Raw genomic sequence first — 23,069 nt, forward strand, 5'->3', positions numbered from 1 at the left:
TGACCACACAATGCAGAGAAGGTAGGTAATGTGCGGGTAAAGATATGTTGACTGGGTGAAAGAAGGAGGCACCAGTTTGACTCCAGGATACAGAGAAGGTAGGTAATGTGCAGGTAAAGATATGTTGTCTGGGTGATGGCAGGAAGCACCAGCGTGTATGGGTGAAAGAATGAAGCACCAGTGTGACCCCAGGATGCAGGGAAGGTAGGTAAAGTGCAGGTAAAGATATGTTGAATGGGTAAAGGCAGGGAACACCAGCAAAAGTCTCGTCCATCGTTGCTTGCAGCTTTCATTATTAATGTTATTGAAGTTTCATTTACTGGACTATTACCAGTCAACACATCCTATACCATGCAAATAATCAACAAACATTCAATGATCACACATCCATGACACCGCAGGTGGCGACGTTTCAGTCTTGCAGATTAGAGTCCGCCATTTGCGCCTTCATGCGCTTGATTTTGAGCGTGTAATATTCCTCCTGCAGCTTGAGGACCGCCTCCTGTCTTCTCAGCACAGACATCTCCAGGTCCATTCTGTCCTGCAAGGTGCTGGTGTGCGGCGCGGGTGCAGACGGCGAGCAGGGGGAGCGGGACTGTTCTCCGGACGCCGCAGGGTAATGAGCGCTGAACTGTACGCCGAGTGACTTGGGGACGGTGGAATAAGATGTTGTTTTGTGTCCCGGCGGATCTGAAGCGTAGCCTGGGAGGACAGGATCGGCCTGCTCGTGTTTACTTTTAAGATGTTCTCCTGTGGGGAACGTTCCATCTTTATCGCCACTAAAAAGGACAGAAAAACATATTGGTTGCAAAATTCCACATGAGTATTTTAATTGTTGTTGCATGATAGGTAAGCACAAAATAACATTATATCGTAAATTTTACTTTTATTCTAAGCTTTGAAACCTCCGACTTACCAACCCTGTTTCCATATGAGTTGGGGAATTGTGTTAGATGTAAATATAAACAGAATACAAAGATTTGCAAATCCTTTTCAACCCAAATTCAATTGAATGAACTACAAAGACAAGATATTTGATGTTCAAATTCATAAACTTTATATATTTTTTTGCAAATAATAAATAACTTAGAATTTCATAGCTGCAACACATGCCAAAGTAGTTGGGAAAGGGCATGTTCACCACTGTGTTACATCACCTTTTCTTTTAACAACACTCAATAAACGTTTGGGAACTGAGGAAACTAATTGTTGAAGCTTTGAAAGTGGAATTCTTTCCCATTCTTGTTTCAGTCGTTCAACAGTCCGGGGTCTCCGCTGTCCTATTTTACGCTTCATAATGCGCCACACATTTTCCATGGGAGACAGGTCAGGACTGCAGGCGGGCCAGGAAAGTACCCGCACTCTTTTACTATGAAACCATGCTGTTGTAACATGTAGCTTGGCATTGTCTTGCTGAAATAAGCAGGGGCGTCCACAAAGAAGACGGCGCTTGGATGGCAGCATATGTTGTTCCAAAAGCTGTATGTACCTTTCAGCATTAATGGTGCCTTCACAGATGTGTAAGTTACCCATGCCTTGGGCACTAATGCACCCCCATACCATCACAGATGCAGGCTTTTGAACTCTGCCTCGATAACAGTCTGGATGGTTCGCTTCCCCTTTGGTCCGGATGACACATTGTCGAATATTTCCCAAAAGAATTTGAAATGTGGACTCGTCAGACCACAGAGCACATTTCAACTTTGCATCAGTCCATCTTAGATGTACTTAGGCCTAGAGAAGCTGGCGGCGTTTCTGGATGTTGTTGATAAATGGCTTTCGCTTTGCATAGTAGAGCTTTAACTTGCACTTACAGATGTAGCGACCAACTGTATTTAGTGACAGTGGTTTTCTGAAGTGTTCCTGAGCCCATGTGGTGATATCCTTTAGAGATTGATGTCGGTTTTTGATATAGTGCTGTCTAAGGGATCGAAGGTCACTGTCATTCAATGTTGGTTTCCGGCCATGCCGCTTACGTGGAGTGATTTTTCCAGATTCTCTGAACCTTTTGATGATATTATGGAGCGTAGATGTTGAAATCCCTAAATGTCTTGCAATTGCACTTTGAGAAACGTTCTTAAACTGTTTGACTATTTGAGTTGAGTTGAGTTTGAGTTGAGTTTGAGTTTATTTCGAACATGCAAGCATACAACATGATACATCACAATTTCCAGTTTCTCTTTCCAACATGTTCGAAAAGGAGGAGGAAGAAGCAGAGCTTATTTAATCCTACCCCTTTTCTTTACATAACAGTTGCTAAAACTTTTGTTCACTTCCTGTTCTCAATGTATTCACAATGTATACTCCATAAGTAATAAGTAATCACAATACAAATAAATAAATAAATAAATAATTGCTTAAATTTTAATCCATACGATGAGATAAATCAGATTACTTTGAAAATGAATGTGTGAGTAAAATCAGAATGTTTATCATGGTTCTTCATTTTTGTACTTTGTTAACACTTCCAGTTTGAAGAGTTTCTTGAAATGGATCATATTAGTACATTGTTTGATTGCTTTGCTTAATCCATTCCATAATTTAATTCCACATACTGATATACTGAAGGTTTTAAGTGTTGTACGTGCATACAAATGTTTTAAATTACATTTTTCTCTAAGATTATATTTCTCTTCTTTTGTTGAGAAGAATTGTTGTATATTCTTGGGAAGCAGGTTATAGTTTGCTTTGTGTATAATCTTAGCTGTTTGCAATTCCACTATGTCGTGGAATTTCAGTATCTTTGATTCAATAAATAAAGGGTTTGTATGTTCTCTATATCCAACATTATGTATTATTCTAACTGATCTTTTTTGTAACACTGTTAGTGAATGAAGTGTACTTTTGTAATTATTTCCCCCATATTTGCTCACACAGTTGTGGACAAAGGGGTGTACCTCGCCCCATCCTTTCTTGTGAAAGACTGAGCATTTTTTGGGGAAGCTGTTTTTATACCCAATCATGGCACCCACCTGTTCCCAATTAGCCTGCACACCTGTGGGATGTTCCAAATAAGTGTTTGATGAGCATTCCTTAACTTTATCGGTATTTATTGCCACCTTTCCCAACTTCTTTGTCACGTGTTGCTGGCATCAAATTCTAAAGTTAATGATTATTTTGCACAAACAAAAAAATGTTTATCAGTTTGAACATCAAATATGGATTTTTTGTAGCATATTCAACTGAATATGGGTTGAAAATGATTAAATATTAAATACAGTTGTTAATTAAAATTAATACTTGGGCCTACTGCGCTACTGTATTTCAATGTTGGATATGTTGAGAACTAAGTTTTTTCTAAGGTGTTACCGCTGGGTTTTGGGGCATTTGCAGCATTTTGTGCGTGTTTGTGGCGCTTGGACAAGTCTACTAACAAACATGTATCACCTGTTGTGTTGACTTTCAATGATATCAAACGGCGTGGAGTCGTCTTCGTCTTGTTGGAGCGCCGCAGGGTTCATGACGGAGATGGCTATTTGGGTCAGGGCGCTCAACTGATCCAGAGACACGTCATCATCTGTGAGTAACAAAAATTGCATGTTTTAAGTTTTTGATTGCACAAATGGTTTCGAAACACTTGTGTTTGTAATAAGGGGTTCAAGGCCTACTGGAATGAGATGTTCTTATTTAAACGGGGATAGCAGGTCCATTCTATGTGTTATACTTGAACATTTTGCCATATTGCCATATTTTTGCTGAAAGGATTTAGTAGAGAACATCCACGATAAAGTTCGCAACTTTTGGTGCTGATAAAAAAGCCTTGCCTGTACCGGAAGTAGCAGACGATGTGCGCGTGACGTCACGGGTTGTGGAGCACCTCACATCTGAACATTGTTTACAATCATGGCCACCAGCAGCGAGAGCGATTCGGACCGAGAAAGCAACGATTTCCCCATTAATTTGAGCGAGGATAAAAGATTTGTGGATGAGGAAAGTGAGAGTGAAGGACTAGAAAAAAAAAAAAAAAACTAGACGGCAGAGCAATTCAATCAATCAATCAATGTTTGTTTATATAGCCCCAAATCACAAATGTCTCAAAGGACTGCACAAATCATTACGACTACAACATCCTCGGAAAAACCCACAAAAGGGCAAGGAAAACTCACACCCAGTGGGCAGGGAGAATTCACATCCAGTGGGACGCCAGTGACAATGCTGACTATGAGAAACCTTGGAGAGGACCTCAGATGTGGGCAACCCCCCCCCCCCCCTCTAGGGGACCGAAAGAAATGGATGTCGAGCGGGTCTAACATGATACTGTGAAAGTTCAATCCATAGTGGCTCCAACACAGCCGCGAGAGTTCAGTTCAAGCGGATCCAAGACAGCAGCGAGAGTCCCGTCCACAGGAGACCATCTCAAGCGGAGGCGGATCAGCAGCGTAGAGATGTCCCCAACCGATACAGGCGAGCGGTCCATCCTGGGTCCCGACGAGCGGTCCATCCTGGGTCTCGACTCTGGACAGCCAGTACTTCATCCATGGTCATCGGACCGGACCCCCTCCACAAGGGAGGGGGGGACATAGGAGAAAGAAAAGAAGCGGCAGATCAACTGGTCTAAAAAGGAGGTCTATTTAAAGGCTAGAGTATACAGATGAGTTTTAAGGTGAGACTTAAATGCTTCTACTGAGGGAGCATCTTGAACTGTTACCGGGAGGGCATTCCAGAGTACTGGAGCCCGAACGGAAAACGCTCTATAGCCCGCAGACTTTTTTTGGGCTCTAGGAATCACTAATAAGCCGGAGTCTTTTGAACGCAGATTTCTTGCCGGGACATATGGTACAATACAATCGGCAAGATAGGCTGGAGCTAGACCGTGTAGTATTTTATACGTAAGTAGTAAAACCTTAAAGTCACATCTTAAGTGCACAGGAAGCCAGTGCAGGTGAGCCAGTGCAGGCGTAATGTGATCAAACTTTCTTGTTCTTGTCAAAAGTCTAGCAGCCGCATTTTGTACCAACTGTAATCTTTTAATGCTAGACATGGGGAGACCCGAAAATAATACGTTACAGATGTAATTCAGATGTTATTAGACATATTTACTAGGATAATTCTGGAAAATCCCTTTTCTGCTTATTGTGTTACTAGAGTTTTAGTGAGATTATATGGTGGTACCTGTACAACCTGAAGGTCGGAGGGGTGTGGTGACCGCCAGTGTCTACGAGGGAAGCCACGTTTCTCGATGAGGCGAAGGTAGCCGTTGAGGCCGGGCTGAGATTTTTTTTTTTTCCCTCCTCCACAGTGGAAGCATCCGACGGTCAGGGGCGGCCGGTGGGAGGAGGCAAGAGAGTCCGCAGCTGCGTCTTTGACAGGTGCAGGAGGAACGACGCAAGCTCTCCGCTCATGTCTAAGGTAAAAGCCGACTTATTACCACCATTTTCTCACCAAAACCTGCCGGTTGACATGTGGTAGGGAACCATGTTCGCTTGACCGCTCTGTTCCGTAGTAAAGCTTCACCGTCATCTTTCGGGAATGTAAACAATGAAACACCGGCTGTGTTTGTGTTGCTAAAGGCGGCCGCAATACACCGCTTCCCACCTGCAGCTTTCTTCTTTTACGTCCCCATTATTGATTGAACAAATTGCAAAAGATTCAGCAACACAGATGTCCAGAATACTGTGGAATTATGCGATGAAAACAGATGACTTATAGCTGGGAACGGCCCTTCTCTGCCCTTCGCTAGGGACCCTCTTCGAAACACGATCTTTCAAAATGATCGCTGCATAATACACTGTACTTTGTGTGTGTGGTCCAATCCAACCGTGTTCGCTTGACATCTCTGTTCCATAGTAAAGCTTCATCGTCATCTTTCGGGAATGTAAACAATGAAACACCGGCTGTGTTTGTGTTGCTAAAGGCGGCCGCAATACACCGCGTCCCACCTACAGCTTTCTTCTTTGACGTCTCCATTATTCATTGAAAAAATTGCAAAAGATTCAGCAACACAGAGTCCAGAATACTGTGGAATTATGCGATTAAAACAGATGACTTATAGCTGGGAACTGCCTTTCGCAAGGGACCCTCTTCGAAACACGATCTTTCGAAATGATCGCCGCATAATACACTGTACTTTGTGTGTGTGGTCCAATCCAACCATGTTCGCTTGACATCTCTGTTCCATAGTAAAGCTTCACCGTCATCTTTCGGGAATGTAAACAATGAAACACCGGTTGTGTTTGTGTTGCTAAATTCAGCCGCAATACACAGCTTCCCAGCTACAGCTTTCTTCTTTGACGTCTCCATTATTGATTGAACGAATTGCAAAAGATTCAGCAACACAGATGTCCAGAATACTGTGGAGTTATGCGATGAAAACATTTTATTTATAGCTGGGAACGGCCCTTCTCTGCCCTTCGCTAGGGACCCTCTTTGAAACATTATCTTTCAAAATGATCGCCGGTTAATACACTGTACTTTGTGTGTGTGGTCCAATCCAACCGTGTTCGCTTGACCGCTCTGTTCCATAGAAAAGCTTCACCGTCATCTTTCGGGAATGTAAACAATGAAACACCGGCTGTGTTTGTGCTGCTAAAGGCGGCCGCAATACACCGCTTCCCACCTACAGCTTTCTTCTTTGATGTCTCCATTATTAATTGAACAAATTGCAAAAGATTCAGCAACACAGATGTCCAGAATACTATGGAATTATGAGATGAAAACAGATGACTTATAGCTGGGAACGGCCCTTCTTTGCCGTTCGCAAGGGACCCTCTTCGAAACACGATCTTTCAAAATGATCGCTGCATAATACACTGTACTTTGTGTGTGTGGTCCAATCCAACCGTGTTCGCTTGACCGCTCTGTTCCATAGAAAAGCTTCACCGTCATCTTTCGGGAATGTAAACAATGAAACACCGGTTGTGTTTGTGTTGATAAAGGCGGCCGCAATACACAACTTCCCACCTACAGCTTTCTTCTTTGACGTCTCCATTATTCATTGAAAAAATTGCAAAAGATTCAGCAACACAGAGTCTAGAATACTGTGGAATTATGCAATGAAAACAGATGAATTATAGCTGGGAACGGCCCTTCTCTGCCGTTCGCAAGGGACCCTCTTCGAAACACGATCTTTCGAAATGATCGCTGCATAATACACTGTACTTTGTGTGTGTGGTCCAATCCAACCGTGTTTGCTTGACCGCTATGTTTCATAGGGGTGGTATAGCTCGGTTGGTAGAGTGGCGGTGCCAGCAACTTGAGGGTTGCAGGTTCGATTCCCGCTTCCGCCATCCTAGTCACTGCCGTTGTGTCCTTGGGCAAGACACTTTACCCACCTGCTCCCAGTGCCACCCACACTGGTTTAAATGTAACTTAGATATTGGGGTTCACTATGTAAAGCGCTTTGAGTCACTAGAGAAAAGCGCTATATAAATAAAATTCACTTCACTTCACCGTCATCTTTCGGGAATGTAAACAATGAAACACCGGCTGTGTTTGTGTTGCTAAAGGCGGCCGCAATGCACCGCTTTCCACCTACAGCTTTCTTCTTTGACGTCTCCATTATTCATTGTACAAATTGCAAAAGATTCAGCAACACAGAAGTCCACAACAGTGTGGAATTATGTGATGAAAACAGACGACTCATAGCTGGGAACGATGCTGGAATTAAATGTCCTCTACAATGCGTGACATTACGCGCACGTGTCATCATACCGCGACGTTTCAGCTTGATACTTCCGCGCAAAATTTAAAATTGAGATTTAGTCAACTAAACCGGCCGTATTGGCATGTGTTGCAATGTTAATATTTCATCATTGATATATAAACTATCAGACTGCGTGGTCGCTAGTAGTGGCTTTCCGTAGGCCTTTCAATACTTACCTGCACCTGCTTGCATCTTCTGTCTCTTGATCTCCTCCCGGGATTTGGCCAGCAGATTCTCCCACTTTTTGCTGCAGTCGGACACGGTTCTTTGCATTAGAGGGAAAGCCGTGTTGATTGTGTGGGTTATCTCCTCCCAAGCCTGGCGTTTGTCATACAAACCACTGATGCACTTCCCTCTGATGACTTCTTTCCTTTCATGCACCAGCTGAGCCAGGAGGTAACACTCCTGGTCGGTCCAGTTGGGTCTGCGCTTCCTGCTGGACATTGCCTCAAGTTGGAATGGCATGATCAAATAATATCTGGTAATTACAGATTATTGTATGTTTGGAGCACAATAAAAATACCACACAGGAAAGATAAAAGATCTGAATTAAGAATAAATAACCCAAAATTAAGTCATTCTTACATCCTAAAAGATAAAGTCCTAAACACGCGACTACTAATTTTAAGGCGGAAAAAACCTTTTAAGGAAGATTATAAGCCATCTGCTCTGCAGAACAACGGTGTCGCGGTTTAGTGACGTCACGTCCTGGTGACGTCATGTTCTGGTGACGTGTCGGTTTGTTTACACCGCCGCTAACATGGCCGCGGACATAACTCTGCTGTTTAAAGCCAGCGTCAAGACCGTCAAGACCAGGAACAAGGCGATAGGCATTGGCTTGGATTCGGCGAAGGATGAGATGTTCAAGAGGAGCCGGGCCAAGGGTGGCTTTTCTCCGAAGGCCAAAGAAGTGGTGAGTCACTGCTCGAGCTAGCTGGAGCTAACCAGGCTAACACGTCATTAATAGTCATAGATAGCAGAGTTACTTGCTTTTAGTTACACACTTGTTAACTGCTAACACGCATTACGAAGCGTTATTTAAGCTGCTTTTTAGTTAAAACACTTTTTAAGGTAATTTAATAGCCGTTATCATCCATCACTGAACATACGGTCGGCGGTCACTTCTTTAGGTACACCTGTCGTCACTTCTTTAGGTACACCTGTCGTCACTTCTTTAGGTACACCTGTCGTCACTTCTTTAAGTACACCTGTGGTCACTTCTTTAGGTACACCTTTGGTCACTTCTGTAGGTACACCTGTGGTCACTTCTGTAGGTACACCTGTGGTCACTTCTTTAGGTACACCTGTAGTCACTTCTTTAGGTACACCTGTGGTCACATCAGTTGTTAATTATTAAGGTACACCTGTGGTCACTTCTTTAATTACACCTGTAGTCACTTCTTTAGGTACACTTGTAGTCACTTCTTTAGGTACATCAGTGGTCACTTCTTTAGGTACACCTGTGGTCACTTCTTTAGGTACATCAGTCGTCAATTCTTTAGGTACATCAGTAGTCACTTCTTTAGGTACACCTGTGGTCACTTCTTTAGATACTTTTGTGGTCACTTCTTTAGGTACACCTGTGGTCACTTCTTTAAGTACACCTGTAGTCACTTCTTTAGGTACACCTGTGGTGACATAAGTTGTTAATTATTAAGGCACACCTGTGGTCACTTCTTTAATTACACCTGTAGTCACTTCTTTAGGTACACCTGTGGTCACATCAGTGGTCACTTCTTTAGGTACACCTGTGGTCACTTCTTTAGGTACACTAGTGGTCAATTCTTTAGGTACACCTGTGGTCACTTCTTTAGGTACATCTGTGGTCACTTTAGATACATCAGTAGTCACTTCTTTAGGTACACCTGTCGTCACTTCTTTAGGTACACCTGTGGTCACTTCTTTAGGTACACCTGTCGTCACTTCTTTAGGTACATCTGTGGTCACTTTAGATACATCAGTAGTCACTTCTTTAGGTACACCTGTGGTCACTTCTTTAGATACATTTGTGGTCACTTCTTTAGGTACACCTGTAGTCACTTCTTTAGGTACACCTGCGGTCACATCAGTGGTCAATTATTTAGGTACACCTGTGGTCACTTCTTTAATTACCCCTTTAGTCACTTCTTTAGGTACACCTGTAGTCACTTCTTTAAGTACACCAGTGGTCACTTCTTTAATTACACCTGTAGTCACTTCTTTAGGTACACCTGTGGTCACATCAGTTGTTAATTATTAAGGTACACCTGTGGTCACTTCTTTAATTACACCTGTAGTCACTTCTTTAGGTACACCTGTAGTCACTTCTTTAGGTACACCTGTGGTCACATCAGTGGTCACTTCTTTAGGTACACCTGTGGCCACTTCTTTAGGTACATCAGTGGTCAATTCTTTAGGTACATCTGTGGTCACTTCTTTAGATACATCAGTAGTCCCTTCTTTAGGTACACCTGTGGTCCCTTCTTTAGATACATTTGTGGTCACTTCTTTAGGTACACCTGTGGTCACTTCTTTAAGTACACCTGTGGTCACTTCTTTAATTACACCTGTAGTCACTTCTTTAGGTACACCTGTGGTCATTTCTTTAGATACATCAGTAGTCACTTACATCACTAGTCACTTATTTAGGTACATCTGTGGTCACTTCTTTACGTACATCAGTGGTCACTTCTTTAGGTACATCTTTGGTCACTTCTTTAGGTACATCTGTGGTCATTTATTTTGATACATCAGTAGTCATTTCTTTAGGTATATCCTTGGTCACTTACATCAGGGGTCAATTGTTTAGGTACACCTGTGGTCACTTACATCAGTAGTCAATTCTTTAGATACACCTGTGGTCACTTTTTTAGGTACACCTTGAACCCGATACCGAGAATTTCCGATATTACATTTTAAAGCATTTATCGGCTGATGTTATCAGACATCTCTAGTTAACAGTTTGTACCGAACCTATTTCTATTGAAAACAACTGCCAACATTTGGTTGATAACATAGTTAAAATGTGTTTAAGTATATTAATGCAAGTCCTTAATTGTCCTAGAAAACAAAGGCCTTAATTAATATCTCCCTATGAGTTACATTCTAATAGTTACCATCTTCTTAAAGTGGTGGATCTGCACTGTGGAAAAGTGTGTTCTCATACCATTCTTAAAATTCTACAGACCACAGGATATAAATTGTAATCAAGAAATGTCACCTTCTACTTTTAAATTCTTCTCTTTCTCTTACATCGTTTTCCTTTTTATTTATTTTGAGGTTTTGAGGCAACATTAATACTTGGCCTCAATCTAACACTGACCATGTCTTGGTTTTATTGCCATGTTTTCACGTGATAAAAATAAATAGACATGTTCAAGTTGCTAGCAACGGCTCGTTGGTCACATGTTTTGCAGATCAGCCTACATTTATTCAGGTTTTTTTTCATCCACAGAAAATAATTATTTCTCCCTCTATCTGGCACCAATTCTTCCTCGAGTTTTGTTGGTTTACTTTGTCCATCTGCGCAATGTTGACATCCACGCTCCCGTCGGCTCTCCTTCTTTTTATGGCAGGGTGTACAAAGTGCGGCCCGGGGGCCATTTGTGGCCCCCAGCTAATCATTTACCGGCCCGCCACACATTCTGCAGAAATTGCAAAACTGATAGTATTGCAAAAATTGAAAAAAAAACATTTAAAAAATGTGGAATGAGGTGAAATCTAATTAGAAAAAGTGGCAATGTTGACACAAAGCTGCCATGCAGGCAGATTTTTTTTTCCTTTTGTTTTTATTTTCTTTTCTTTTTCTATTGCTCAAAAAAAAAGGACAAAAAAAATCGATGTTATAATGAATTACTACTTAAAAATTATCAATTTAAAATGATTTATGTGGAAAAAATATTGCATATGTTGTGTGGTTGCCATATAAAACATCAAAGTTTTGACAAAAGAGCATAAAACAAACAAAATAATAGTTCAAACTTAAAATCGACAGATATATCGGAGGTTGATCTTGAAATTTAAGTGTTAAAAGTAAAAAAAACTCATAAAAATGCATCACTTTATGAGTGGGGAACCTTTCGGATCTCAAATATATTTAGTAGGATTTATTCAACTTTTCACTGTGATTACTCAAAAATATGAAATAATTAAAATCAATGGTGTCCTGCATTATTGATCTTTGAGGGCTTTAATTGCTAAATAAAGGAACTCTCCTGAAGGAATCAATAAAGTACTATCTATCCATCCATCTAAATACTGCATATTTCAGTATTACTATAAAAAACAAAGTTGTCTTTGACAGAAAAGGAATAAAACCTTATTTGTTTTCTTTTATATCAACCTCAAGTTGATATAAAGATTTACTGTAAGCCCATCCATCCATCCATCCATTTTCTACCGCTTATTCCCTTTTGGGGTCGCGGGGGGCGCTGGCGCCTATCTCAGCTACAATCGGGCGGAAGGCGGGCTACACCCTGGACAAGTCGCCACCTCATAAGCATTAAATAAAAAATACTAATTTGACTTAATTTTAACAGTTTAGTGACTGAGACCCTCTATGCTTCCCAGAATCCCTAAGGATTAAAAAAAAAAATCCATATATTTTGCTATGGTTTATAAATGAAAAATATCAAATTTCCCCGCATGCTTAAATTTTTCCGTGTGCGGCCCTCTGTGGAAAAAGTTTGGACACCCCTGTTTTAATTGATTTGGCAAAGTAGCCGCGTTGCCGCAGCCCAGACTTGAAAATGACGACATAAACAATAAAGAATGATGTCATGTTATGTTGTTTTAACATAAATATCAGACATTTGTATTCCTTTCAAATGTATGCTTGATTCGAGAATGAGGGAAACAGTCTTGATTACAATTATAATAATAATAAATCCTGCTGAAAACCAATGTCCACTACAGTGGACATTTTCCTATTATGCATTGATTGATTGAAACTTTTATTAGTAGATTGCACAGTACAGTACATAATCCGTACAAATTGACCACTAAATGGTAACACCTGAATAAGTTTTTCAACTTGTTAAAGTCGGGGTCCACGTTAATCATTTCATGGCAGCTGATTTTTATTTGACAGTTATTGAAATATCTTGTGTGACATCATGCACAAAAGTGCACTTTATTTATTTTAAACTATTGTAGTGGCGTTCTGTACAAAAAGTGAACTTTAATTTAGTGTTGTTTTGATGTGTCATCTTAGTGACATCATGCCCAAAAGTGCACTAATAGCTTGTTTTAAAATGTCTCTGACAATCTTGCACTTTCTGTTTTGGAAATGACATGAATGTTTGTGCCACTGGTTTATAACTGTTTAATAAATACACTTTTAGTTCTGATTTCCCTCTCTGCATGAAAGTTTAAAAGTAGCATATATTAATGCAGTATGAAGAAGAATGTTTGAATGTAGACACATAGAATCATCATACTGCTGTGATTGTATGCATCAAGTGTTCATTCAAGGCTAAGGCAAAACATCCAGATACATATGTTGTATCGTGACATGGCGTAAAAATATCTAGATATTAATAAAAGGCCATATCGCCCAGCCCTAATTGAAGCATTTTTTGTTAACAGAGATTAAGAGTCCATTTTCATTGTTGTTGTTGTTTACTTATTTAGGATAATTGAACATGGTTCTTCAAATTACAATGATAATAAAACTAGTACTAAATTAAAGTTTATTGCATTTCATCATCATTCATTTAATAATTTCTTTTTATTTCTTTCATGAAAATGCATATGTATTTTCAAAGTTTCAACAATTAATTTCCTCAGTTCCCAAACATTTATTGAGTGTTGTTAAAAGAAAAGGTGATGTAACACAGTGGTGAACATGCCCTTTCCCAACTACTTTGGCACGTGTTGCAGCCATGAAATTCTAAGGTTTTTATTATTTGCAAAAAAAAACAAAAAACTTATGAGTTTGAACATCAAATATCTTGTCTTTGTCGTGCATTCAACTGAATATGGGTTGAAAATGATTTGCAAATCATTGTATTCCGTTTATATTTACATCCAACACAATTTCCCAACTCATATAGAAACAGGGTTTGTACTACCTTCATTCATTGTCGTGTCCATTCCAAGAGTGGTTACCGGGAGATATAGTCATTTTCTATATCGCACAGAGACAACCCCGCAATATATCGAGTATATCGGTAAATCGCCCAGCCCTAAGCCCAAGGCTATTTCGTATTGATCTGAATTCAATTTTGATTCAAAAGTGTGTGATCGGGTGAGAATACCGTATATAGGCGGTATAGCTCGGTTGGTAGAGTGGCCGTGCCAGCAACTTGAGGGTTGCAGGTTCGATTCCCGCTTCCGCCATCCTAGTCACTGCCGTTGTGTCCTTGAGCAAGAAACTTTACCCACCTGCTCTCAGTGCCACCCACACTGGTTTGAATGTAACATAGATATTGGGTTTCACTATGTAAAGCGCTTTGAGTCACTAGAGAAAAGCGCTATATAAATATAATTCGCTATTTCCTTGAATTGCCACCGGGTATATATTATGCGCCTGCCTAGAATTACCGCCGGGTCAAACTCGTTTCGCAAAATATTATTTTTATTAGCACATGTCTAGAGTTTCCGCCGGGTCAAACTCGTCACGTCACGAGTGACACTTCACCTGATTTCAGGCTGATTTCAATCATTTGAAATCGCATATTAAGAGCTATTCAGTAAGATTTAAGGTCCAAGCTATTGAATATGCTAAAAAGAACAGTAAGCAGCTATGTTTTATTAATATACCGTAGCTGCGTGTGTCAAATATGAGTCATCAAATGACTCCCGCCTCCTGGTGGTAGAGGGCGCTAGTGATCCTCTTTGCGACTACTCGGCTGCAGACGAAGTGACAACAAGCAGCAAGAGTGTTTATTTTTTCCTCTCGCTTGCACTTTTAACATGGAGGATTACATATCTAAAATAAAACTGCTTTCTAAACTGGACTTTCAATCGAAGCAGGAGGTAATAAAGGAAGATCTCCATCGAGACAGAGACTTTTTAAAACTGAAGAAAGATAAAGAAGACTTCTATAAACAAGTTATCGATGCTTTTGATCAGAAGGAGCTGCGCATGGACTTCATTTATTTTTTTTTATTAAATGTGCTTTTCATGATGGTATCCTTACATCACACTCAAATTTATAAGCGCAAGCCTAATTTTACCGCATTCCTTTGGTAAGCGCCAGAGTGAGAAGAGGTTTTAAAATAATTAGCGCATGCCTTTGGTAAATGCCGGAGTGAGAAGAGGTTTTAAATTAATTAGCGCCCCGGCGGCAATTCAAGGAAATACGGTAGTCATTTTCTATATCGCACAGAAACAAACCCGCAATATATCGATATATATTGCCCAGCCCTAGGTCCAAATTGATCGGAACGAATTTTTGATTCAAACGTGTGTGATCAGGTGAGACTATTCCAAATGGCGTGTTTACGTGAAGCATTTTTTTTTCATCAGGTTATGCTTTAATGGGATTAAATGTGTCCGTGTGCACACAGCTTATGTGAGAAGTCAACAACATCCGTGACAAAACAGGCTCTGTCTGCCAATGGTTTTCATAGGCATCGATTGGCATTCTCCCGGAAAAAAATGCCCTTTTTCAATTTGACGAGGGGTTCCGCTTAGACAGCAAGGAGTCCTTCGCCTAACACGAGCTGCATGAAAACAAACCACTTCAAAGGTGCCTTGAAGAACCACTTTACATTTCCCTCAGGGAGTCTGGACTTTAAGTTGTGCCCGATGTCAGCCATCAGTCAGAGACAAACACGAGCCGACTCACCTCAGCTCTGCACAAGCGAGTTTTTGTCAAGTTGTGTTCCGTTGGTATTAGAAAGGGCGGTTTAATAAAAGCAGCGGCGCTGATTCAAAGAAACCCAAATCTAGCCTGTGGTGCCTGCCTCCTGGTCTCTGCTGCCTCACTCACATATCATCTCCAACCATCTCAGTGGAGAAATTTAAATTGCCAGTTCGGAATGTCCCGACTGCTTATGGTTCTGTTGCGGGTTTTCTCCTCCATCTGACACGGGGCAAGCGTGTTTCTTTGTCCTCTCTTCACATGCACGATTCCATAAACACACTGCAATAACATTTTCTTTCTGCTCTCCAACAATTTCTCGGGGGAAAGCCGATCCTCCCAAGAGCCAGTGATTAAAGGTGGAAGATCAAAAGAGAGAAAATATTAAATTAGGTCCCCGGCAACAATGTTGACGGCCGGCACCTAACGTGCAACAGATGTGGGTGCCCTTGGAGACCTGCGCTACTCTCCCAGTTCTCACAAAAATACAGTGGGGCAAAAAAAAGTATTTAGTCAGCCAGCGATTGTGCAAGTTCTCCCACTTAAAATGATGACAGAGGTCTGTAATTTTCATCATAGGTACACTTCAACTGTGAGAGACAGAATGTGAACAAAAAATCTAGGAATTTTAAAGAATTTATTTGTAAATTATGTTGGAAAATAAGTATTTGGTCAACCATTCAAAGCTCTCACTGATGGAAGGAGGTTTTGGCTCAAAATCTCACAATACATGGCCCCATTCATTCTTTCCTCAACACGGATCAGTCGTCCTGTCCCCTTAGAAGAAAAACAGCCCCAAAGCATGATGTTTCCACCCCCATGCTTCACAGTAGGTATGGTGTTCTTGGGATGCAACTCGGTATTCTTCTTCCTCCAAACACGACGAGTTGAGTTTATACCAAAAAGTTCTATTTTGGTTTTATCTGACCACGTGACATTCTCCCAATCCTCTGCTGTATCATCCATGTATCCATTTTGGTATAAACTCAACTCGTCGTCTTTGGAGGAAGAAGAATACTGAGTTGCATCCCAAGAACACTATACCTACTGTGAAGCATGGTGGTGGAAACATCATGCTTTGGGGCTGTTTTTCTGCTAAGGGGACAGGACGATTGATCCGTGTTAAAGGGGAACATTATCACAATTTCAAAAGGGTTAAAAACAATAAAAATCAGTTCCCAGTGGCTTGTTGAATTTTTTTTCAAAATTTTACTGGTCCCGGAATATCCCTAAATAAAGCTTTTAAGTGTCTTATTATCGCTATCTTCGAAACCACTATCCATTTCCCTGTGACGTCATACAGTGCTGCCAATACAAACAACATGGCGGTTACCACAGCAAGATATAGCGACGTTAGCTCGGATTCAGACTCGGATTTCAGCGGCTTAAGCGATTCAACAGATTACGCATGTATTGAAACAGATGGTCGGAGTATGGAGGCAGATAGCGAAAACGAAATTGAAGAAGAAATTGAAGCTATTGAGCGAATAGCTATTGACGCTATTTGGCCATAGCGTGGGTGTACCTAATGAAGTGGCCTTATTAGCATTGCCGGTAAAATGTGCGGACCAAACGATCAGGACTTTCGCATCTTGTGACACTGGAGCAACTTAAATCCGTCGATTGGTAAGTGTTTGTTTCGCATTAAATGTGGGTATTTAGTTTCAAATATACATACAGCTATCATAAATAGCATGTTAGCATCGATTAGCATCGCATGTTAGCATCGATTAGCTGGCAGTCATGCCGTAACCAAATATGTCTGATTAGCACATAAGTCAACAACATCAACAAAACTCACCTTTGTGATTTTGTTGACTTAATGGTTGCAAATGCATCTGCAGGTTATCCATACATCTCTGTGCCATGTCTGTCTTAGCATCGCCGGTCAAATGTGAAGACACTCTGGCACATTCAATGGGGGTCTGGCGGAAGATTTCTGGCCAGTGGTGCAACTTGAATCCCTCCCTGTTAGTGTTGTTACACCCTCCGACAACACACCGACGAGGCATGATGTCTCCAAGGTTCCAAAAAATAGTTGAAAAAATGGAAAATAACAGAGCTGAGACCCGGTGTTTGTAATGTGAAAATGAATATGGCGGGTGTGTTACCTCGGCGACGTCACATTCTGACATCGCTAAAAGAGCGATAAACAGAAAGGCGTTTAATTTGCCAAAATTCACCCATTTAGAGTTCGTAAATCAGTTAAAAAAATACATGGTCTTTTTTCTGCAACATCAAGGTATATATTGACACTTGCATAGGTTTGGTGATAATGTTCCCCTTTAAGGAAAGAATGAACCGGGCTATGTATCGTGAGATTTTGAGCCAAAACCTCCTTCCATCAGTGAGAGCTTTGAATGGTTGACCAAATACTTATTTTCCACCATAATCCATCCATCCATCATCTTCCGCTTATCTGAGGTCGGGTCGCGGGGGCAACAGCCTAAGCAGGGAAACCCAGACTTCCCTCTCCCCAGCCACTTCGTCTAGCTCTTCCCGGGGGATCCCGAGGCGTTCCCAGGCCAGCCGGGAGACATAGTCTTCCCAACGTGTCCTGGGTCTTCCCTGTGGCCTCCTACCGGTTGGACGTGCCCTAAACAGGTGTTTCGGGTAGCATCCCGACCAGATGCCCGAACCACCTCATCTGGCTCCTCTCCATGTGAAGGAGCAGGGGCTTTACTTTGAGTTCCTCCCGGATGACAGTGCTTCTCACCCTATCTCTAAGGGAGAACCCTATCTCTAAGGGAGAGACCCGCCACACGGCGGAGGAAACTCATTTGGGCCGCTTGTACCCGTGATCTTATCCTTTCAGTCATGACCCAAAGCTCATGGGTCATGACCGAAACGTAGATCGACCGGTAAATTGAGAGCTTTGCCTTCCGGCTCAGCTCCTTCTTCACCACAACGGATCGGTACAACGTCCGCATTACTGAAGACGCCGCACCGATCCGCCTGTCGACCTCACGATCCACTCTTCCCTCACTCGTGAACAAGACTCCTAGGTACTTGAACTCCTCCACTTGGGGCATCCACCATAATTTACTAATAAATTCTTTAAAATTCCGACAATGTGAATTCCTGGATTTTTTTTCCCACATTCTGTCTCTCACATTTGAAGTGTACCTATGATGAAAATGACAGACCTCTGTCATCATTTTAAGTGCGAGAACTGCTGACTAAATACTTTTTTGCCCCACTGTACAAGACATTCAGTCTGACACAAATACGCAGAGATTTTGCGGGGGGGTTTCTTTGCTCTTTTAAAACAAAACAAAATCAAAACAGAGAAGGGCTTTCTCCAATTTGGGTTTGGTCGGGGGAATCTTGTCCCTCAAAGGGGTCGCTTGAGGCCACTGTGATCTTCATTTCACTCCCCACAGCATGCGTCCCTTCTCAAGTTTAAACGGAGGAGGTCACTTGAAAACGGTTAAATTGTGTGTAGAGAATAGGGCTCTGCTCCCTGCTGTGCTTTTAGTATTGGCATTCCAATCTGGCCTCGTTCTTGAACATCTTTAAAGGCCTACTGAAATGAGATGTTCTTATTTAAACGGGGATAGCAGGTCCATTCTATGTGTCATACTTGATCATTTCGCGATATTGCCATATTTTTGCTGAAAGGATTTAGTATTTTGATTGATTGATACTTTTATTAGTAGATTGCACAGTTCAGTATATATTCCGTACAATTGACCACTAAATGGTAACAAGTTTTTCAACTTGTTTAAGTCGGGGTCCACGTTAATAATCAATTCATGGTACAAATATATACTATCAGCATAATACAGTCATCACACAGGTTAATCATCATAGTAGAGAACATCGACGATAAAGTTTGCAATTTTTGGTGCTGATAAAAAAGCCTTTTCTGTACCGGAAGTAGCAGACTATGTGCGCGTGATGTCACGGGTTGTGCAGCTCCTCACATCTGAACATTGTTTACAATCATGGCCACCAGCCGCGAGAGCGATTCGGACCGAGAAAACGACAATTTCCTCATTAATTTGATCGAGGATGAAAGATTCGTGGATGAGGAAAGTGAGAGTGAAGGACTAGAGAGAGAAAAAAAAAAAGACTATACAGTGGGAGGGATTCAGATGTTATTAGACAAATTTACTAGGATAGTTCTGGAAAATTCCTTATTTGCCTATTGTGTTACTAGTGTTTTAGTGAGATTATACGGTCGTACCTGTACAACCTGAAGGTCGGCCCCGCACCTTTCTTCAGCACCAGTCGACGGGTGGTGGCGATGCCCATCTCTGCCCTTCGCAAGGGACCCTCTTCGAAACACGATATTTCGATCTTTTATTAGTAGATTGCACAGTTCAGTACATATTCCGTACAATTGACCACTAAATGGTAACACCTGAATAAGTTTTTCAACTTGTTTAAATCGGGGTCCACGTTAATAATCAATTCATGGTACAAATATATACTATCAGTATAATACTGTCATCACACAGGTTGATCATCATAGTAGAGAACATCGACGATAAAGTTTGCAACTTTTGGTGCTGATAAAAAAGCCTTTTCTGTACCGGAAGTAGCAGACGATGTGCGCGTGACGTCACGGGTTGTGGAGCTCCTCACATCTGACAAATGGGTTGTACTTGTATAGCGCTTTTCTACCTTCAAGGTACTCAAAGCGCTTTGACACTACTTCCACATTTACCCATTCACACACACATTCACACACTGATGGAGGGAGCTGCCATGCAAGGCGCCAACCAGCAACCATCAGGAGCAAGGATGAAGTGTCTTGCTCAGGACACAACGGACGTGACGAGGTTGGTACTAGGGACCCTCGGGTTGCGCACAGCCACTCTCCCACTGCGCCACGCCGTCCCAATCGAGGATGAAAGATTTGTGGATGAGGAAAGTGAGAGTGAAGGACTAGAGAGAGGGGGAAAAAAAGACTATACAGTGGGAGCGATTCAGATGTTATTAGACAAATTTACTAGGATAATTCTGGAAAATAGCTTATCTGCTTATTGTGTTACTAGTGTTTTAGTGAGATTATACGGTCGTACCTGTACCTTTCTTCAGCACCAGTGGACGGGTGCTGGCGATGCCCATCTCTGCCCTTCGCAAGGGACCCTCTTCGAAACACGATCTTTCGAAATAATCGCTGCATAATACACTGTACTTTGTGTGTGTCTGGTCCAATCCAACCGTGTTCGCTTGACCGCTCTGTTCCATAGTAAAGCTTCACCGTCATCTTTCGGGAATGTAAACAATGAAACACCGGTTGTGTTTGTGTTGCTAAAGCCGGCCGCAATACACTGCTTCCCGCCTACAGCTTTCTTCTTTGACGTCTCCATTGTTCATTGAACAAATTGCAAAAAATTCAGCAACACAGATGTCCAGAATAGTGTGGAATTATGCGATGAAAACAGACGACTTATAGCTGGGAACGATGCTGGAACAAAATGTCCTATACAATGTGTGACGTTACGCGCACGAGTCATCATACCGCAACGTTTCAGCAGGATACTTCGGCATGAAATTTAAAATTGCAATTTAGTAAACTAACCCGTATTGGCATGTGTTGCAATGTTAATATTTCATCATTGATATATAAACTATCAGACTGCGTGGTCGCTAGTAGTGGCTTTCAGAAGGCCTTTAAAGTAACAACTACAACTACAACCTAGGTGTATACTTGTTTTTATGCTTTCTGAGCTCACTATGTCTACTACTTGCTGTACATATCCTACTAAGTCAGACCTACACTGTTACTATGTCCATTTCTCTGGTGATATAATTGTTGATGACGGAAGTGCTGATATCAACCAAACCTAACCACCTTACACATCCCACATCCCGAATTGTAAATGATGTAAATAATTCAATGTATATACTCTGATGATTAATTTATGTGATGACTGTATTATGCTGATAGTATATATTTGTACTTGCAAATATATACTATTTGGGGGGCAAGGGGGAGGAGTATATTTATAGCTAGAATTCACTGAAATTTAAGTATTTCTTATTTATGTATCATTTATTTACACATATACACACACATAACACTCATTGTTGTACAAACCCCGTTTCCATATGAGTTGGGAGATTGTGTTAGATGTAAATATAAACGGAATACAATGATTTGCAAATCCTTTTCAACCCATATTCAGTTGAATGCACTACAAAGACAAGATATTTGATGTTCAAACTCATAAACTTTATTTTTTTTTTGCAAATAAAAATTAACTTAGAATTTCATGGCTGCAACATGTGCGAAAGTAGTTGGGAAAGGGCATGTTCCCCACTGTGTTACATCACCTTTTCTTTTAACAACACTCAATAAACGGTTGGGAACTGAGGAAACTAATTGTTGAAGCTTTGAAAGTGGAATTCTTTCCCATTCTTGTTTTATGTAGAGCTTCAGTCCTTCAACAGTCCGGGGTCTCCGCTGTCATATTTTACGCTTCATAATAGCGCCACAAATTTTCAATGGGAGACAGGTCTGGACTACAGGCGGGCCAGGAATGTACCCACACTCTTTTTTTTACGAAGCCACGCTGTTGTAACACGTGCTGAATGTGGCTTGGCATTGTCTTGCTGAAATAAGCAGGAGCGTCCATGAAAAAGACGGCGCTTAGTTGGCAGCATATGTTGTTCCAAAACCTGTATGTACCTTTCAGCATTAATGGTGCCTTCACAGATGTGTAAGTTACCCATGCCTTGGGCACTAATGCACCCCCATACCATCACACATGCTGGCTTTTGAACTTTGCCTCGATAACCGTCTGGATGGTTCGCTTCCCCTTTGGTCCGGATGACACAATGTCGAATATTTCCAAAAACAATTTAAAATGTGGACTCGTCAGACCACAGAACACTTTTCCACTTTGCATCAGTCCATCTTAGATGATTTCGGGCCCGGAGAAGCCGGCGGCGTTTCTGGATGTTGTTGATAAATGGCTTTCGCTTTGCATAGTAGAGCTTTAACTTGCACTTACAGCTGTAGCGACCAACTGTATTTAGTGACAGTGGTTTTCTGAAGTGTTCCTGAGCCCATGTGGTGATATCCTTTAGAGATTGATGTTGGTTTTTGATATAGTGCTGTCTGAGGGATCAAAGGTCACGGTCTTTCATTTTTGGTTTCCGGCCATGTCGCTTACGTGGAGTGATTTTTCCAGATTCTCTGAGCCTTTTGATATTATGGAGCGTAGATGTTGAAATCCCTAAATTTTTTGCAATTGCACTTTGAAAAACGTTGTTCTTAAACTGTTTGACTATTTGCTCACGCAGTTGTGGACAAAGGGGTGTACCTCGCCCCATCCTTTCTTGTGAAAGACTGAGCATTTTTTGGGAAGATGTTTTTATACCCAATCATGGCACCCACCTGTTCCCAATTAGCCTGCACACCTATGGGATGTTCCGAATAAGTGTTTGATGAGCATTCCTCAACTTTATCAGTATGTATTGCCACCTTTCCCAACTTCTTTGTCACGTGTTGCTGGCATCAAATTCTAAAGTTAAGGATTATTTGCAACAACAAAAAATCTTTTATCAGTTTGAACATCAAATATGTTGTCTTTGTAGCATATTCAACTGAATCTGGGTTGAAAAGGATTTGCAAATCATTGTATTCTGTTTATATTTACATCTAACACAATTTCTCAACTCATA

At 41.4% G+C, this 23,069-nt stretch overlaps 2 protein-coding genes across 6 annotated transcripts in view; one reads left to right on the forward strand and one right to left on the reverse strand.

The window, feature by feature from the left end:
- Positions 1-207: 207 nt before the first annotated feature.
- Positions 208-8,391, reverse strand: LOC133535449 (uncharacterized). 3 transcript variants are annotated; one of them, XM_061875296.1, is made up of 4 exons: positions 8,283-8,391; positions 7,819-8,075; positions 3,388-3,517; positions 212-779 (listed from the first exon to the last, which is right to left on the reverse strand). In XM_061875296.1, exons 2-4 carry the CDS (start codon positions 7,913-7,915, stop codon positions 413-415), a joined length of 594 nt encoding a protein of 197 aa, XP_061731280.1. In that variant the 5' UTR covers positions 7,916-8,075; positions 8,283-8,391; the 3' UTR covers positions 212-412. The 3 variants fall into 3 exon arrangements, with proteins under 3 accessions (XP_061731278.1, XP_061731280.1, XP_061731279.1); XM_061875295.1 differs by having other exon boundaries at positions 7,819-8,078; positions 8,283-8,390; XM_061875294.1 differs by lacking the exon at positions 8,283-8,391 and having other exon boundaries at positions 208-779; positions 7,819-8,270.
- The window catches only part of stx18 (syntaxin 18), a 53,861-nt gene continuing 39,138 nt past the window's right edge, over positions 8,347-23,069 (forward strand). For all 3 annotated transcript variants that reach the window (XR_009802225.1, XR_009802224.1, XM_061875293.1), the window contains exon 1: positions 8,347-8,555. Coding sequence is in view for 1 of the 3 variants with exons in the window: in XM_061875293.1 (XP_061731277.1) it covers positions 8,403-8,555 (153 nt within the window). In the remaining 2 variants the exon portion in view is untranslated. The remainder of the gene's footprint in view (positions 8,556-23,069) is intronic.

This window comes from Nerophis ophidion, linkage group LG16 (assembly GCF_033978795.1).
Source record: "Nerophis ophidion isolate RoL-2023_Sa linkage group LG16, RoL_Noph_v1.0, whole genome shotgun sequence".
Lineage (NCBI taxonomy): Eukaryota > Metazoa > Chordata > Actinopteri > Syngnathiformes > Syngnathidae > Nerophis > Nerophis ophidion.